The 19,428-nt window shown below is 25.8% G+C and overlaps 1 protein-coding gene across 4 annotated transcripts in view; it reads left to right on the forward strand.

Annotated features, from left to right (window-relative positions):
• LOC136982976 (neural-cadherin-like) overlaps positions 1–19,428 on the forward strand; it is a 420,472-nt gene that overhangs the window by 62,405 nt on the left and 338,639 nt on the right. For all 4 annotated transcript variants that reach the window (XM_067279558.1, XM_067279559.1, XM_067279560.1 and 1 more), the window contains exons 6-8: positions 1,949–2,060; positions 2,443–2,835; positions 4,897–5,135. In XM_067279558.1, coding sequence (XP_067135659.1) covers positions 1,949–2,060; positions 2,443–2,835; positions 4,897–5,135 — 744 coding nt within the window. The remainder of the gene's footprint in view (positions 1–1,948; positions 2,061–2,442; positions 2,836–4,896; positions 5,136–19,428) is intronic.

Consider the following 19,428-nt stretch of genomic DNA (forward strand, 5'->3'; position numbering starts at 1 on the left):
TAAAACAGAAAAAAAAAATAGATATGACAAAATATCTGAATACCTGAAATTCTTATTTCTGTACTTATATTTGAACTAATCTTTAAATAAAAAGATACAGTGTATCTAAAAGAAATAAAACCTACACTATAAAGCATCAAATTGTAGATACTAATGAATTTCTTAATTTCATACTTACTATATTTAATAATAATTACAATATATAGAATTATATTTTTAATTTCCATAGCTTAAATTATAAAAAATAAAATCATATTATTGTTATTATTTTTTTAATGATTGATTATGAAAAATCAAATCTTATTTTTATTAAGTAAATAACAAATTCATTAATAGAATATTCAATTAAGAAAAAAATAATATATTACTTTTCAAATATTGTTAAAATTCTATTTAATAATAATAACAGTAATAATATAATTATTATTACCTAAATCCTTTTTAATTGTATCTAAATTATATAAAAGATAAACATTGCTTATAACATCATATAATTATTTTGTCATCATATAGTAGACTCTCACTAATCCAGCCTTCAATAATCTGGTCTCCCAGTTATCCAGCATATCCTCAAGTATGATTGTGTATGTCTTTTGCTTCTATGAAAATGCTAGTCATGTCACACATCCTGTTTTCCTGTTTTATTTCTTTCCACAGCATTGTATGTCAGCATGCTGTATTACTTGTCCATTTGCCTCCAAAAAGAATTAGTATTGAAGGGCAACAGATCACCTCATTCATTGCCTTTAGACCTATATACACTCATTACTCTGGCACCCCCTTTGTGCAAGGAATGGCTATATTAGCAAGAGTTTACTGTATTAAATAACTAGACAACCATTGTTAATAAAATATAATTTGTTTACTTTCACTACAAATGTTATATTAGTATTAAATATTTTATTTTACACAATAAATAATTTAAAATTAAAAACCAAAATATTAAATTGATTATAAAAATTTAAAATATGATATGTATGAAATTATTTTAAATATGTACAGAGAAGATACATAATTATATAGTTAGAGCAATAAAAAGTTTTAGAAATTTACAAAACTATAGAATATTATAAAATGAAAAAATCTCAATTCACAGATATAATATGTATTAAAATTGAATTTTTTAATAATAATAAATGTTGTATATAGTAAATTAAATTATTCTGTTTTATTATTTACATTATTAATGTAAATAAAGATAATTTTCTAAAACATTTGCTCTTTGATATGGAGGAATTTGCATTTATAATATATTAAAAAAGTGAAAATAGCAAATTTTTAAAAATATAACAACATTTTTCATATTAAAATTTAATCTAATAATATTTAGTAAATAGTTCACATAATTTGTTTGGTGATCAATGTTTGAAAACAACAAACCTGAAAATGTAATTATATAACATTTGGTATGCTTGAACCATATCAGATAAACATAAAATGTAATGTAATACATCTTTTTTTTTTGAAACCGAAGGGTAATAAAGAAGTCTTTTTTCATCAGTACTACTTTAATTATTGTTCAATGAACCTATAGCTATAAACTTTGACTTGAGTCTCAAGATAATTTAATGTTTATGTATGAAGAAGAAGTTTTTTTTTCGGGAGTAACCATTTATTGAATTAATTGTTTGAAAAGAAAAGTCATAAAATAATGGCTTTAACAAGATATGGAAGAAAGAAATGAATGATTAGTAATAAAATAAAATGAGTTATTATATCACTTATGGTTTCTCATCTTTATAAGAATCTGAAATGTAATCCATTATGATTTATGATAAAAGACCTGCTTTTAAATGAACCAAAATGACAAAGAAATTGTAAAAAAATTAGGGAAACAGAAGAAAGTAATTTTAAATCTGCACTATTTCAAAAATAATATTTTATAATTCAGTCATTTCATTTTATTTTTTTCTTTCAAAATATATGATTATTTATTTATTTTGTATAGTTGACAATCAAAGTAACTGATGTTAATGACAATGCTCCCAGATTTGAATTACCTGATTATCAGGCTCATAATGTGGATGAAGATGTACCAATTGGAACATCTATACTCCAAGGTAATTAACTCTTCTATTAAATTAAAGATTAATAATAATAATAATTATTATTATTTTTCAATATATGTATAATTCATTTAACAATCATTACTTGTTTCTATATTACAATATTTACAGTTGAATAAATTACTATTGGTGATATTGTATTTTGTTCTTTAGTATTTATATATTCTCATGCATAAAAGAATACTCAAAGGAATACAAGGTAAACATATGTAATATTTTTTCCCCATGTAATACAGAAGGAAAAATGATTCATATGGATAATTTATGAGAATATTTTATAAGATAGGGTTGTAGATATTTAAGTGCACAAGTAATTCTATATTCAAGTATTGTGTATATCAATATTCTATGTAAAATTGATTTATTTTTATTCCAGTTTCTGCCAGTGATATGGATCAAGGAAAAAATGCTGAAATTGAATATTCTGTAGACAAAGATGATTTTACTATTGATAATAGGGGAATTATATATTCTAATAAAAGACTGGATGCAGATATCAATAATACATATGTATTAACAGTGAGAGCTACTGATCGAGGAGATCCACCATTAACTGGTACAGCAACTATTCGAATATATACTGAAAATAAAAATGATGAACCTCCTAAATTTAGTCAAGATGTTTATACTCCAAATGTGGATGAAAATGCCGGGCCAGATACACTAGTGACTACAGTGGTAGCAAGTGATAAAGATGGTGATAATATATATTTTGGATTTGTTGGTGGGGGGACAGTTTCTGGAATGTTTCAAATAGAGGAAAGAACAGGTATATAAGAATGTTTTAATGAAATTATATATTTTTATAAAATTAAATTTAAAGATTTATCAAACAGTTAAAACAATTTAAAAAATTAAGAATTACTAAATTAAAATATTTTAATTTGAAGGTTATTTTAAAAATTGAATCAATTAGTTTTATTGAATTAATGATATGTAAAGGCAGCTCAGTTGTTATTTAAATTTAAAAATTTTTAAATTGCATGATTTATTTATTTTATTCATCACTCTTTAGTATTCTATCTTTCAATTGATATTATACAGGGTGAATTATGGTTCTTATGCAATAAATACCACACCTCATTATAAAGATAAATCTAATGGTTATTAGTAGTGCAGAAGAACCAGTTATAAGAAAATTATGAAAAATGAAGCATTCATTCACATAAGTAATGAGAAAATAGAAAGCAGAAGGATTTCAAATTGATATTTATTTTCTGGAAGTTATGAATAAATGATAAGTATGATTTTAATGTCAGCAGCATCAATAAATGAAGTAAAATTATCAAGGTATTAAATACAAGTGGTAAAGATATGATTTCCAATGCCAGTAATCTTTGTCTAGTCTACCAATGTCTAAACCAAATGGAAATTACAGTTTTATTAATTTGTTGACATCTGCATGGGTTGGGAGAATGCTTCCAGTTACCATAATAATTTAAAATGTATGCATTGGCATGTGTTCATTTTTGGATGGGTTTATTTAACAACTGGCTTCTTGGCCAGAAAACTATCTCTAGACTTTTATGCTTATAATGAGGCATGAATTCTTTTGTTCCTTTTATTTTGCATGAGAGCAATAATTACCCTGTAAAACTTTTAGTAACATGTTTTGCATTTTTATAATTATCAAGCTGTAAATTTTCAAACATAACATTTAACTTTTCTGTCTCAACAGTATAAGTACATTGTAGCATGTTTACTATGCAATAGCCAAGTCAGTTTTGTAAATTTCTAATAAAATATTTCTTGAAAATTTGTATCTATGTTGAATTTTTGAAAAACTTTATGAAATAGAATTAAAATAAAATTATTTTTCTATACTAAGTGATTATGATTAAAGTTTTCTTATTCAAAGGATTCTGTAGCTCAACCAATAAGCTGATTGAATATTGGTATACAAATTTTGGTGTCAAAGGATGCAGAAAAAGATTTTGCAAATAAAAATTTTAGTTCCAAAATTGTCTGCCATAGGGTAAATGGTGCTGCAAATGGCACCATTGCCTGTTCAACAACAATCATGGTCACATCTTCAATTGTTTCTGCAGTAATAGGCTTTTGTTCCCTGTCACGTTGAACTCTAAACATCCAGTTGTCTAAAATTATATTATCATTTTTCTGACAGCCTGTAAAGACAGTGATCTGCAATGCAAGTTCTACTGCTGTTTGTGAATAACACTGTTGTAACAGGGTTATTCACAAACAGCAGTAGCAGCATTACCCTGATTTGTGTAAATGCCATTCTTATCAGCTGCAATCACTTTACAATTAATGCATGCTCCAGTAAAGTGATGGCAATCATAATTGTAACTGATAAGAATGGCATTCACTAGTTGTCAGCATTTTTATACCCAGTCTCAATTACATCCCATGTGGCTATACATATCACATTTCTTTGCTTGGAGTACCATTTACCCTGTAGTTAACAATTTGGAATTAAAATTTTTCTTTGCAAAATTATTTTCTGCATCCTTTGTAAAGTGTGTATTCAAATTTTGGTGTCAGTTAGCTTATTGGTTGGAGCTGTAGAGTTCTTCTGAATAGGACAGCTTTAATTATGATTATCCTATATTATTAATTTATTTAGAAATGACAGTTTGAATATATTTAAAAAGACTTATTTTAAATATAAAAATTTAATTTAAATTATGGTAGTTTAATTTAATAATAAACATTAACATGAATCATTTCATTAGTTATGCTTTAAATTTTTTAATTTCTAAATCAAAAACTGTTTCAGACTTTATTAGTTAGTCTTTGACTTGTACAGTACATAAATATTGTTGTTTTTGCTAACTATGAACTAATCATATCTTGCAAATATTTTCAGGTGTAATACGTCTTATCAATGGCCCTATCCATTTGGATAAAGATAAATATGAATTAAATGTTACAGCTAGGGATGATGGTAGTTGTTGTAAAAATGGTGCACATACCACCCACACAAGCACAGCACTTGTAGTTGTATTTATAACAGATGTTAATGATAATAAACCAGTTTTTGAAGAATGTGGAACATATGCACCACAAGTAGAAGAAGGTGCTCCCAGTGGTACTTCAGTAATTAAAGTGAGTAAAATTCTATTTCTTTGTACAATAAATGATATCATAATTTACAAATTGAAAAATACAGTGGGTGACTGGTTAACGAACATAATCCATTCCAAGACTTTGTTCATTATCCGAATTGTTCATTAATAACCAATTATCAATTTACCATAGGTTTTTATGGGAATTTTATTCATTTGTTCTGAAGACTCCCAAAAATAAAAAATAAATATTTTCTTACTATGTTTATTTAGTAATAATAAAAATACATATATACACAGTCTTGCATTTTTATTAGTCATGTTTTTTTCCATTTATGGGGGGTTAAAGAATCTGTCTAATGTTGATTGCTTTTCTCTCTTCAGGATTTTTCAGAAGTAATTAATAGCATTGTAATTGTAGAGATCCCCAGCCTATTAACCTCAACTTGGTTTGGATGCCATTTTAAGACCATTGTTCTGACATCCTCCCACTTCTTCAAAAGATCTTTTAATAGCAGATATCAGCATTAATCATCTTTTTCAGAAGAAAACATATCTCACCGAGTTTCTTGGTGTTCATTCATGAGTTCATGGCATTCTTCTATTGTCAGATTAGTTTCAGGTTCCATTATGAGATCTTCAATGTTCTTTATTTCTCAGATGTGATTTTTGTTACTTCTTTAGCTGTTTGAGTCTTCTTGATTATACCGTATCTTTGTTAGAAAAGATTGAACTGGGGCCTACTGTAGACCTGTTCGAGCCATACTGCCCAGTAACATCAGACATCTTCTGCCCACTCTCTACCTTTGTTATTATACTCTCATCTTTCGAAAATAAAAATTGACGCAAAACTTAATGACTGCCAGCCTAACAGTCTCGTGAATACTATAAAAAGTTGTTTCTGTCAGAAAAATAAAAGGCTGGAATTACAAGGGAGAGTTTTAAAGTTTGGAAGAATACTATTCGATTGGTATATACCGGGTTGAGTGTTGATGTCGACGTCTCCTGCGCTGCAAAAAGTTTGGAATTGTTGCCTGATGACAAGGGAAGACCAATTTGTCAATTTGTATTCATTATTTTGTCACTTCTTCTTATGTTTGATTTGTGAAGTGTTTGTTATCCGATCATGTGTTCATTGTCCAAACATAAAAATCTTTTGCGAAAGTGTTCGTTATCCGATTTGTTTGTTAACCGATCACCCACTGTATACAGTAATTTAGTTTTAAAATAAATAACTGCTACTTAATCAATTGATTTTTTTATTTAAATGCTCATTGAACTCATGCTATAAATTATAAGTTAAAAAAAAAGTCACTTTTGAGATACAATTTAAAATTTACATTTATTTCATTATTAATGAGTAATTTTATTAAAAATTATCTAAGATTTAAATTCTCTAAGATTAAATAAAAATTATCTAGATAATTTTTAATCATTTAAAATATTTTATATTCAGTGAAACAATTGAAAGATTTTTGGAAGTATTCAATTTATTCTAGAGCATCTCATTTGTATATTATTACTAATTATAATTAGTTATTATTTAATATATTAAATTATGGCTGGATGGCTGAGCGATTAAGGTGTCAAACTACTGCTCTGAGAAACCTGAGAACACACCTGGACAGGTCAAAAAACCCCAGGAATTTCTTGGGAGTTGATCCAATTAGGATATGTTGGGCTGGCTGTCCCATTGTAGGCCTGGCCAAACCATGATGGCTCAATTAAAAAGGCCCTCTTGGTGTCCACAGGGCAGAAAGAATGAAAACAAACATATTGAATTTATAAAGCAGTGATAACAAATGCATCAGGAGAATCAATATGTATTAGTCACACTATTTATAAGTTTCCTATGCAAGATTAAAATTTTTCTGGTATCGCATATTATTGTATACAATTCAATTAACCTGATACTCTTATAATCAATATAATTCTAAACAAACTAAAGTAATGACAGTATATATATCTTCTCTAGAAGACTCATTTTTCTTAAAAGTGAACAATAAAAACTATTTGTTTTCAACACCCATAATTTTGACTATTTATTGCCTTCAGTTGTATGTTTTATAGAAACTTCATTTATTTTCTCTTGTTCACTTTCAATTGTTATAACTCTTGTTACTTATTACATTATAATTTATTCTTATTTTGGTTATTTATTAATTTTATTTTTTCCATGCTTATTAATATGGAAAAAGTAAAAAAAACTGCAAAACTAAGAATATGATACCAATTCATATAACTAAATTCATTTTAATATTAAAAAATAATTTTTAAAACTTTTATTGTATATAGTATGTAAATGGTAAAAATTTGTAATATTATAAATGTCTTTCTCTTTATTTTTTGATATTATGTTTGTTATGTATATAATCCTACATAATATTATGGCAAATATTTGATTATGGTAATTAAAAGTAATTAGAATAGAATTATTTAATCAATTTTTAGTTCCTGTCTTTCTCTCTCTCTCTCTCATGTAGATTTTTCCCATGCAATATTTTTTTGATCTATAATGCACAATGAAGTTAAATTGAAAATAAAAGTTTATTTAAAATAATTAGTATTTAGTTTAGATAAGTTCAATAATAATCGTTTTATTTTGTTAATTAAAGTATTTTTACTATTTATACAGTATACATATTTTTAATACAGTATATGAAGAATTTATGTAATTTTTTCAAATGAAAATGGCATAATGAATTTTATCATCATTTGTAATAATTTTATTTTAATCTCTATTTTTTATTTTAATTATTAATTTAGTACTAGTTTTTAATCATTGACATTTTGATATGACTGCAATACTTTATATGATATATTTATTATAATTTTAAAATGTAGTTGCAGTTTTCCTATACGGTATTTCTTAAATTTATTTTGTTTGATTTTTTAAATACATTTATAAATTGACGTAATTTGCTAATTTTAAATTAACATAATATCTTAAAGATGAATGTTTGATTACTGTAATAAAAGATTCAAAAAGAAAGTTTAAAATTTTTTCAAAAAGTCTTATTTTACTTTCTTCAGATATACATACGTAAACAGTATAAAATCAAATAAAACATTAAAAAAATTTCTAATTTGAGAAAACTTTGCTAAATTCTAAGTTATTAAGGTGGACTGATAAATTTAAAATTTCACAACTAGTTGTTTATTTTATTTAAATTGGATATTAATAGTTTAAAATAGTTAAGTAATAATTATTTGAAACAGTGTACTGTATACTGTATATATTTCTTATTTTAAAAAGATGTTGTCCTGTTATATTGTTACTTTCTCAGTTAATCATCTTCCTCATATAACATATATATATATATATATATATATATATATACTTTCTTTTTTGCCAATCTAGAAAGTTGTATGATTATAATAGGGATATTTAGTTAACGATTTCAGCCCATTTAATTTTGGGATTTTTGTAATCTTTTCCTATCTGTACATACCTTGTTAATCTTAACAATTATATTGAGTTTGAAATGACCATATAGTTATTTGTATGAAATAACATCTGTTATTGAGTCATAATTCATTTTTAACAGGTTTATTTCTTTTTCTTTCTTTCCACTTTGTTTTATTTATATTTCTAAGAAATGGAGGAAGGATAATATAAATATTAAAAGACTGTAAACAATTGTTTTATAAATCTTTGTTATAGTAGTTTAGTTTCTTCATACTTTTTATAATACAAATTAAGAATGAATATTAAAGTTTTGGTTATGGTAAACGATTTCTACAGAACATTTAGTCAAATAAGCTTAGATGCTATTTTTAGCCAATTTAAGAGCATTCATTAAAGATTATTGAATTTTCTATTACATTCTCCAGGACTGAAATATCCATTGCTATTATGTTTTTTAGAATAAACTTTAAAATTATTTATTAGTTTTGATGATCATCCAAAAAAAGATCAATGTTTGAATTCTTCAGACTTTTCACTAATTCCAGTCCATTAATATCTACATACCATATGTTCATATATGGAACAAACAGCCAGATTATTTATTGGGCTATATGGCTAAATAAGTACAAAGCAGTTTGGCAGGAGGCAGGGTGTCAAGCTTCCATCTCTTGTTAAATATAATTATAAATAAATAAATAAATTTAATTTTAGGATATTTAATTTATTATTTATATGTTATAGTATGTATTTGATAAAGAAAGAAAAACACTGCAGTGTATTAAAGTAAATAAACAACTTTATTATATCATTAACATACAATTGATCAAAAATAGTTAGAGCAGTATAATAAAGTGCAAATACTTTCATAATAGGAATCACAAGAGGTAGCTAAACAAGTGCTTTTGCAAAAAAATAAACAACTGTAAGGGAGAGAATTAAGGGAAAAGTAAACTGAATGGTGCATTATAAATACAATAATAAGTCAATTAATATACATAAATGTATTGAGTTTACATTTATCATTTACTACACTCTTTTAGTATTCTATTGTCATAGTAATCCTTGTTTCTTGCATATGTGGATGTTAGATAGATGATTCTAAGTATTTTTGAAAATTGTTCAAAATGCTAACTTTGCTTGCCTGCTGTTTGCATCTTCATGTAACATGAATAAAAAATATAGAAATGACATATGATGCATATGATGTGTGGCAAGCTGAACTTCTTAAACTGCTTAAATATTAATCTATTAATTTTTAAAGTATATTATTATATGCTAGGAAAAAAAAATATTATTAGATATTTCTACAATTTAAATGATACTTTCTTTTGTATGAATTTTGAGAGAGCAGCCCACAGTTTTTTGTTGATGATCAAAATTGCAAAATATATTTAATAGATACTGTAGTTATTTCTTTCCTCTCTTAATATTTCCTTACAAGTATTAAACTGATGACGATTTAATGTAATACGTTATATCAATTAGCACTTAATAACAAATCCTCTACTGAAATTTTATAGATGTGAAATTTGAAATTTATAGATAGATTTGCATATAACATAAAAGATGAATTTATAAACATATTTGGCTAATTCATTTAATTAATTCTGTTATGCAAAAATGAAATATATATATATATAAATCTAAGTAACAAAAATTAGTTTCATCAGTAAAATATTTTTTAGAATAATATTAAATTTATGATAATTTGTTGAATGATATTATTTTATATAAAATACATATAATAAAAATTAAATAACTATAATTGTATACAGTATGAGTTATAACAAATTTCAGCAAACTATATATTATAAATCATTTTAATTTGAAAACTAAATAATAAGCATGATAAATATATCAGAAGATTAGAGATTAAATACAGTAGACCCCCCTATAACACGGAACGTATCTACCGTGTTATAGGGGGGTCTACTGTATGTTATAATTTGTACAAAATTTATAAATAGATAAAATTTGCAGATAATTTGATTGAAATACAACTTAACTTGTCTAAAGTAATGAATATACAAAATAGTACACAAAATAAAAACTGATTATATTCTTGTTTATTTTTCTTATATTGCTTCACTGGTGCAGAGGCGAAAGGGAACAGTTGTACTCCTTGCTACTAATATCCATTTTTTTTAACAATTGAAATTTGTGTATGTGTAAGTGTAAAAGTAAGCTAAAGTCATTTGTTGCATAAGTATAAATTTAAATTGTAGACCTATAGTTTTCAAATATTTGGTAACATAATAAAATATGATTTTTCCCTTTCACATTAATATGAAACTATTGACTCAAACTTGTATGTATGATTTGCTCAGTGATTTCATTTGATTGTCATTTATATAATAGATTTGATTGCTATAAATCAATTATATATAATAAAATATAAAACATGTAATCTGTGTGTTTTTGCATTGCAGTTTTATTTAAACATTTGATACTTCTTAAATTTTTAGTTGCATTCTGCCAATTATCTGGCTGAACTACTACATTGCTTAATAATAACTAGTCCATGTTTTACACAAAAATATTTAAAAGTTTTAATTAAGCAAGTTTTTAAGTTTCTGAATAATGTGTAACTCATTGTATCAAAATATTTTTAATATTCTAAAATTATATCTGTAGAATATTTAATTTATATATTATGTTATGCTATTTTATAAATATTAAATATATCATCAAGTTAAATAAAATGCAGTAGCTTAGTGCTTATTACAATGTATAATAGTTTAATAAAGTGGCTTACAGTTTCAGATAACTCCATGTTTAAACTTAAAATAGGGTGACCAAATCTGGTTTTGCCTGTTTTTAATATTTATTATAGAGTAAATTTTTGAATAGAGTAATTTTATTAACATGTCAATATAATATAAACAATTTATAGATCAATAAATAAATAAATTTTTAAAAAATAATCAAAGTTCAGTCAGTTTTAGAACCCCATTTTCACTGATCTGAAATGTGTCCCTGGTTGGACTGTAATGATAGTCCACCTAACTAAACTGTAAAAGAAATAAAACTAAATGCTGATCTCTGAAAAATTTTATGGATTCTTTAATATAAAAAACTTTTGTATAATTATAGGATATGAAATTTCAGCATTATTCTTATTATAATCAAATTAAAACTGTTCTGCTTATCATTCTAATGTGAAATTTGTTTTGATGGATTTGGAAATAAAGTAGCCTCATCCAAAAACATTTACACAAATAAACTTTAATTTCTAAAATGTCAATAATTTAAAATCAGGGGTACCCATACATTGGGCACTTGGGGACACATGCCCCTTTATGTCTGGGTTGCCCTTTTCCTAATTTAATCAGGTGGCCCAAACTCCATTATCAACAAACAACAGAAAATTCATAACTTCTCACCTATTCTGCAAATATAAAACAAATGAATGAACAACATTTGTCCCTTGTCCCATGCAACTTTCTTGTATGTTTGCCAAAACTTGGCCTAAAAACAAGGAATGTTCGTTGTTTTCAAGGCCAAGTTAGCCCTAATTGCAACCAGTGCAACCTTATGGGAGCACTGATCCAACCTTAAATCATAGTTTGAAGCTTCTTGCATAATGTATGATGTCCTTTTTTATAGTCTGCAGGCACTGCTGATTAAAATAAACTTTAATTTCTAAGTTGTTTTAGTTTTTTGTCTTCAGAATACAGGACATTGAATGTAGTTATATATTAAAAAATAATATTTTTTTATCTAAATAATTTCTTCAATTATTATATAAAAATCTCATTATTTGGAACATATAAATTAATATATACAATAAAACCTTGCTTATCAGACACCTTTCTAAAGCAAATCCATAATAGACAATTTTTGTGGTCTAGTATAAAAAAGTAAATTGTAATTTTGTACTTACAACTTATCTCTCTTAAGTGGATACTTCATTACAGACCCAGATACAATGAAATGCACCATGGTTAATGTCTTGACCTGTCTTAATAGATCACAGTAGATTCTCGTTGAGTTGACTTCTTTGCAGGGCTGATTCAAGAAATAGCAGGGCCCAGTGCAAGGTTGGGTACTGGGCCTTTTGACAAAAAAGTAGCAGTTTCAAACAACAAAATAATATTTTAATGGTAAACATACTATCTGTTAAATAGATTACCGACAGTTAGTTAACTTAGTGAATAATGATATCAATTTTTAAATTTTGCAAGAGTTGAATCATGCGGGCCTTGTGCGGTCTCATTGTTTGCACTGCCCGGCTGGTCCTGCTTCTTTGTTTGGTAATTCTGTGGATGCAGTTCAATTAGTTCCAAAAACTCAATACTGTGTTCCCTGTTTAGTTCTTAAAATCAGTTTGTTTGCAGTTTTATTATGACTAGTGTTGTCACCTTTTCAAAATTGCTGACCTGGACGCAGGTCAGATTTGTTCAAACAGAAGTCCCTGATGCAAGCGCAATATTATTTTACTGTAAGATTTATTTTCTCAACAGGAAAATAAGTTAACATCTAACATCTGGCTCAATAAGTATTACAATAACTTCTTGGTTTTCACGACAATTAATTTCTCCTGACGTGCGTAAATTACACACGAATTATATATATAGTATACAATTTTATACATGGGCAAAACTGTCTAGAAGCTCTCTTCCCACTATTTGTTGACCTTCCGGCTTGATCTAGACTAAGATCCATCGAGGAAAGATCAGGAGGAGAATGTGAATCTTGAAGAGTAACTTCTATGTGCACATTATAAAGTATTGTCAACTTCTTATATGGCTGTCCCTTCTGGAGATCTATCTATTATGGTGACTTCAGACCCATCGAAGACTGTGCTTATGTGGCCAGTTTGGGTTCCATGAACTGCCTTTATGTGGCCAGTTCGGGTCTCGTTGAACCTCCAATGAACTGTGTGAAAAGGCGAGATATCTACTCCTTTTTATAAGGATGGCTGAGTAACTGACTCAGCATCATAGGACAGTGAGTAATTTTTAGTCAGTAACAAAAAGGAAGTTCGCTTCCTCCTTTTTTTTTGGAAACAAAAAATGTACATTCTTTTTGTTAAAATTTTTATCATAAGCAAGATATATCTTCATGTAAATTACTGACCTTATTCTGGTTTAGTCACAAATGACCTATTTGAGTTGGTCAGCATTTTAAATGATGCTTGAAATACTAACAAAACAGTTCAATGTCTTCCAAGCCATTTAATTGATTTTAAGTGTTTGGAGACAGGTTTTTGTCATCAACAATCAAGAGTTATTTCTGTGTGTACCGTCCTTGTAATCCAAATAATGATTCTGGTAGATGATCATACAGCAATGGTTAGGAAAATTTTCGTTTATTTAATCAAATGCATTTTGGGTTGGTTTATCTCCCAACCTCTCTTCAGTGATATCATATGTTGGTACATTTAAAAAAATATTTTTTCTATATTTTAACACAAAGGTATATTACATTCTATTTGCAGTGAAAGTGCATTGTTCCTAATGAGGGTGAAGATGAGTAAAGACTAAAAAGGCAGGCGTTTATCCGGTCTTGACCGTGTTACAGTTTACTGACAAGCAACCATACTTACTACGTCAAGAGTTATTTCTTTAAAGCTGGATTTTATTTTAGCAATGAAAATACAAAATTATTAAATAGAAAATTATTATTTTGTACAAAATTCACAGAGAAATGTGTCTTCCTTCTGCACCAGCACATATTTCAAAGATGTGTCCAATACTGACACTTTTGATGCTGGATCCATTCCTCACCAGCCTGGTAGAGGCAGAATAACTAGAGTTGCACTATTCTTTCGTTCTAATTTTGTAAGAAATAATCGTAAAAACAATAAAAGGAATACCACAAGCATGTCTAGTAATATGGACTACAGCAGTGCAAAATTTTCTGATGATACAGACTAAGATCCATATTACTTGCACTGGCTTGAGACCCTAATACCAATTCTTAGCACCAATTAAATAGCAGGTGCAATTTTGATACTGCATGGAGAATCAAGAACAACAACACAGCAAATTACCAAAAAATTATGATCTTTGGCAACTTATCCATTCAGCAATTACACAGGCTACAGTATCAACACCCAACAAGAGTTCAATGGCATGAAAAACATCCAAGCCTCTCATCTATGCTCTCATTGACTGGCAGTCATTTACAGCATACATGGGCAAGAGGGATGAAAGTATGTGTCATGTTATTGCTCTCCGAAAGATGGTGGGTGAATCAGTACAGAGGAAAGAAAATGGTTCACATTAGCAGTCTGGTCCATATTATCTGAGTTTATTATATTTATGAAACTTAAAATTTTGAGAAATCTAAAAATACTGATGACTAGATATCTATATTTAATTAAGGCAGAAAATTCATATCAGAAAACATGGATGCTTATTACTTTTCCTACTTTACATCAAACATAGAATTTGCAATGATTAAATAAAATATTAGTTTGTAAATTTTTAATGCAACACTAGTTATTATTTTTAGTTATAATTTTATAAATTAATAAAATTTGTTTTATAAATGTGATTGAAATTATCATTGATAAAGAAAGATACAATGCTAATAGTGTCTGAAAGTTATCTGGCAAATTCTGTAATATCTTTACTCTCAATGTTGGATTAAATGTCTTCCATATATAATTTTTAAAATAATTTTTGTTGCTGAGTTGATAGTCTCCAAGATGATACTTCTGAGTTGTCATGTACTGTCATAAATGCAACAAGATGTATCATCACTTCCAACCATGCACATCATTACATCAACATAGATTCTGACATCCCAACTGAGTGCACAAGCCAAGATAAAAAAACATAATCTTTCAGTTACTTTGAAATGCAAGAAGAGGAGAGTAAAGATGATAATGATGACAACAATGATGGCAATGACAGCCAAAATGACACCTACTATAGATACACCAATGGACAGGCCCTAGACTATTTGAACAAACTCAAGCAGTTTTACATCAGTAGAAAACACACATGGTACAGGGTTAACACAAAATTTAGTTATGTATACTGAGAAGTAAATTGCTGTAATCAATTGTAAAAACAAACCAATAAAGCAAAATTAAAAATAATAATAATACTGTCCCTTTTATAATTCATTGCTTACTGTAATGTACTGTCTTACTATTTTTTGCATGGTATGTATATTATATGCTCCTAAATAAAAATAGTGCTGGCTATATTTACAAGATATTTCATATAAAGGTAATTTTCACAAAACTTTTTGTGGGTGAACACCTCTCTATAGCAGATGGTTTTTTTGGTCTCACAAGTGTTATGGAGAGGTTCCACTGTACTATACTGTATATATTTAAAATTGTAGATTTATCATTGTTAAAGTAAAATAATGAAGATATGTATTCTAAAATTCAGGACCCTACCAAATAATTCTGGCAACTGAGAAGCCTACATGTCCTGTACTTAAGTTTCTATAAACATTATGACACCTTTTTAGTATACTTTCCAATTTGGCACCTAAGGCAGTTGCACTCTCTTCTTCACATATGGATATAGCCCAGCTAAAATTAAACTGTTTATACTGTTTAGGCAAAAACATGATATAAACATATATCATGTTTTTGTTTTTTCTTTAAAACAAAATATTATAAACTCATTAATTTTATTTCAATATTTATAGCATGTATTTAAAAGTCTCAAAATCTTTTATTCTGTATAGTAGTTAACTCTTTGATCTAATGAATACATCTGTAGTTAGTTATAATCCTATGATTATTGGAACTTTTAAAAGAAATTTTCAAGAAAAATTTTAATATTTTTATATATTAAAAATCAAAGAAAATAATACAATGTTTAAAAATTATATATAGTGTTAACTTTCATAAATGAATTTTTAAAAAACTGGTATGAAATTACAAAAAATTTCTAATCTACTGTTAAGATATATAAAATATATATATAATTTTTCGTAAAATTAAACAGTTTTGCAAAAATATTTTTGCATTACAAGTATGTTGAAGTTAGTTTGGTGTGAATGTTTTATTGCTTATCAAAATAGTCAATGATATCTTTATAATATCTATAATTTTTTTCTTTAATTGCAACGTATAAAAATATAAAATATATATATTTTATATTTTTATATGTTGCAATTAAATATATATATATTTTTTTTTATATAAATAAAACAAGAAATATATGTATTATTTAAAACAATCTGTTACTAAAGTTCCTATTGAAATTTTTTTAATATAATAACTAAAATTGTTAAAAAATTTTTTATATAACAACTATATTTTATAATTATTTTATCATTATAACTGTTGTTTGCTCTTTTCTACTATACTCTTTTTTGTTTACTTTGTTTGCCTCCCTGTTCCGATTGAAAATTTTTAAATTACATTACATATTTTGTGAATTTTCAAATTTATTTTCAGTAAAATAACTTGTATTTCAAATGCTTTAATAGTTTTATTTTTGATAAAATATGTTTAAGCTAGATTCAATTTTGAAAACTTGTACTGGTTTATTTATTGTTCTATTAAATTACAATTTAGAACAATAAAAAACGTTTTGAATAAATAAAACAATGTCATAATAAAAAAAATACACTATCTTTACCTGTAGTATTTAAAAATAGTAAATATAGTAAATTTGTTATTTCAACAGTATTTTCCTCTCATTATCAGAATCTACAATCTGAAAAAATACAAAATAAATAAAAATAGCTTTTCTAAAATATAAAATTTTCATAATTATATTTGAATTAGTAATTTCTTAAGTAAGTAAGTAAAAAGTAAGTTCTTAAGAAGGTATTTTTGATTTTTTTCTTATTTCTTTTAAGAATTCTTTTTTTAGAGAGCAAAATACTCTTAAAGGTTTTAATAAATTTTTGACTACTATAAAAAACAGCTTGCCATTTTTGTTTTTAAAATTAAGAGTGGTAATGTTTTTTTCTCAGTGTCATAATTAAACTTTCTTAATTCTTTGAACATAAAAGATTTTGAAGAAGAACATTGAATTAGTTATTCAAATAGAAAAATATAAACAAAAACTGCTTTCAGGAACAAAAAAATAATATTACCATATTTAATGTTTTTAAACATTTTTGTATATCATCAAGGTATCCTGACAATGAGTGCAAAAATGTTCAAAAAATTGTTAGTTAACAATTTTTTTAAATTTTGAATTGTTAGTAAATAAATGTTCCTGAAAGCAATATTTATATATGTTTTCTTCTATAAATTAAAAAAAGAGATATAATGGATAATTCTGCCAATATTCATTATATCATTGACATAACAGGCCTACTACATTTTTTATATTTCTAAATTATTTTAAAAATGAATGTAAATTAATTACATATTACATCATAGATTTTTCAAATTTTATGGCATTTAAAAGTAGAGAGAAATTTATCTGATCTCTCTAATTTAATATTATTAATTTTATTAGCATTAATTATTCTATGGGTCATGACATCTATTCTTTTATAGGTCATAAAACAAAAGTTGATTTTAATTATATTAGCTTCAATAAAAATTAAAATGCTAATGAGAAATTGTGTGTAATATTAAATTAATGCAATTATCTTTAAATTCGCAATAACATAAGAATCAGAATTTTCTTTGAGATTGTGAATAATCTTGAAAAATCTGAAATATATTTAATACAAGAATTCTATTATTTCTAGAAATTTAAACTTGTTTCTAAAATATTTTTACAAGAAGAAATTCCTGTTTTTTAAATTATAATTAAATTAATAAATCATAATGTTTATTTTAATAATTAATCAAGTAGAATAATTTATTTAATAAATAATAGATTAAATCAAAAAGCTTATCAGTAATTTTATCATATTATCATAAATCATGTAAATATATACTATATTGACTGATATATGTTTATTTGAAATTCAGTTGTAATGGTACACTTAACTAAGATTATATTAATTTGTTGTGGTAATAATTTCAAATATAAATTATATTGTAATAGGATATAATCTAGATGATTAGTAAACTGAAATATCATTGTCATCAGTGTAGAATTTATAATCATATTTACTACAAAAGTGAACAATTGGTAAACTCAGTTGTTCACTTATGTATTAAATATTTGTATTGGGAAACTGAATAAAAAATGACTTGTTTAACTATATAAATATTCTGTCTTTTCATATAATTTTTTGGGTTTAAATATGATAATATTGGATGGAGCTATTTTAAGTTCATATAAAATAATAAATAATTAGTAAAAATATATTTACCTGAAATATAATTTTATTATCTGTTTCTTCTCATCATTAAAAAAAGATAAAATTATAATACATATTTTTTCATACTTTTAATCTGAATAGGAAGAAATTTTATCATGTTATTACTTAATAAATGATTTTGATGAATCTCTCAATGATTTTATTATCTATAGGCTTAATTATAAAATCATTGGCTGTAATTTAAGTAAATAATTTGTTTGATCTGCTAATAAGCTATATGTAAATTGAGATAAAATAAACACATTTTTTTGTTTAGAAATAATAAGGATATTTTAGTAACATGCATACATTTATTGACAGTTATTGTATACTCACTAAAACTAATCAATCATCCAAGACACACATATTAAAAGTACAAATTATATGTGTCTAAACAAAACTTTCTCTCTTCTTTTTCTAAAGAAGTATAAAAAGTTTTAGAGGAAAAAAAAACCTGAATTGTTTTTTATATATATTCATGGAACCATGATTCTGGTTTTTATAAATACACAAGTACTGCACAATTGTACAATTTATACCTACTATCCAGTCTGAAGTATTAATATTGATTCTGTACAACCTAAAGAAAGAACAAGCATTTTCAATTCACTTGTTACAAATGCTTGCTTTTGATAAAGTACACAGTCTTTCACCAGAAATAAGCAAATTTTAATGGCCATTAACAACACATCTGTCTTTATTAAGCTTTGTTAAACATATACAAAAAAAGTTT

The sequence above is a fragment of the Centruroides vittatus genome, unplaced genomic scaffold (genome assembly GCF_030686945.1).
Source record: "Centruroides vittatus isolate TY-2023 unplaced genomic scaffold, ASM3068694v2 contig_875, whole genome shotgun sequence".
NCBI classification, from domain to species: domain Eukaryota; kingdom Metazoa; phylum Arthropoda; class Arachnida; order Scorpiones; family Buthidae; genus Centruroides; species Centruroides vittatus.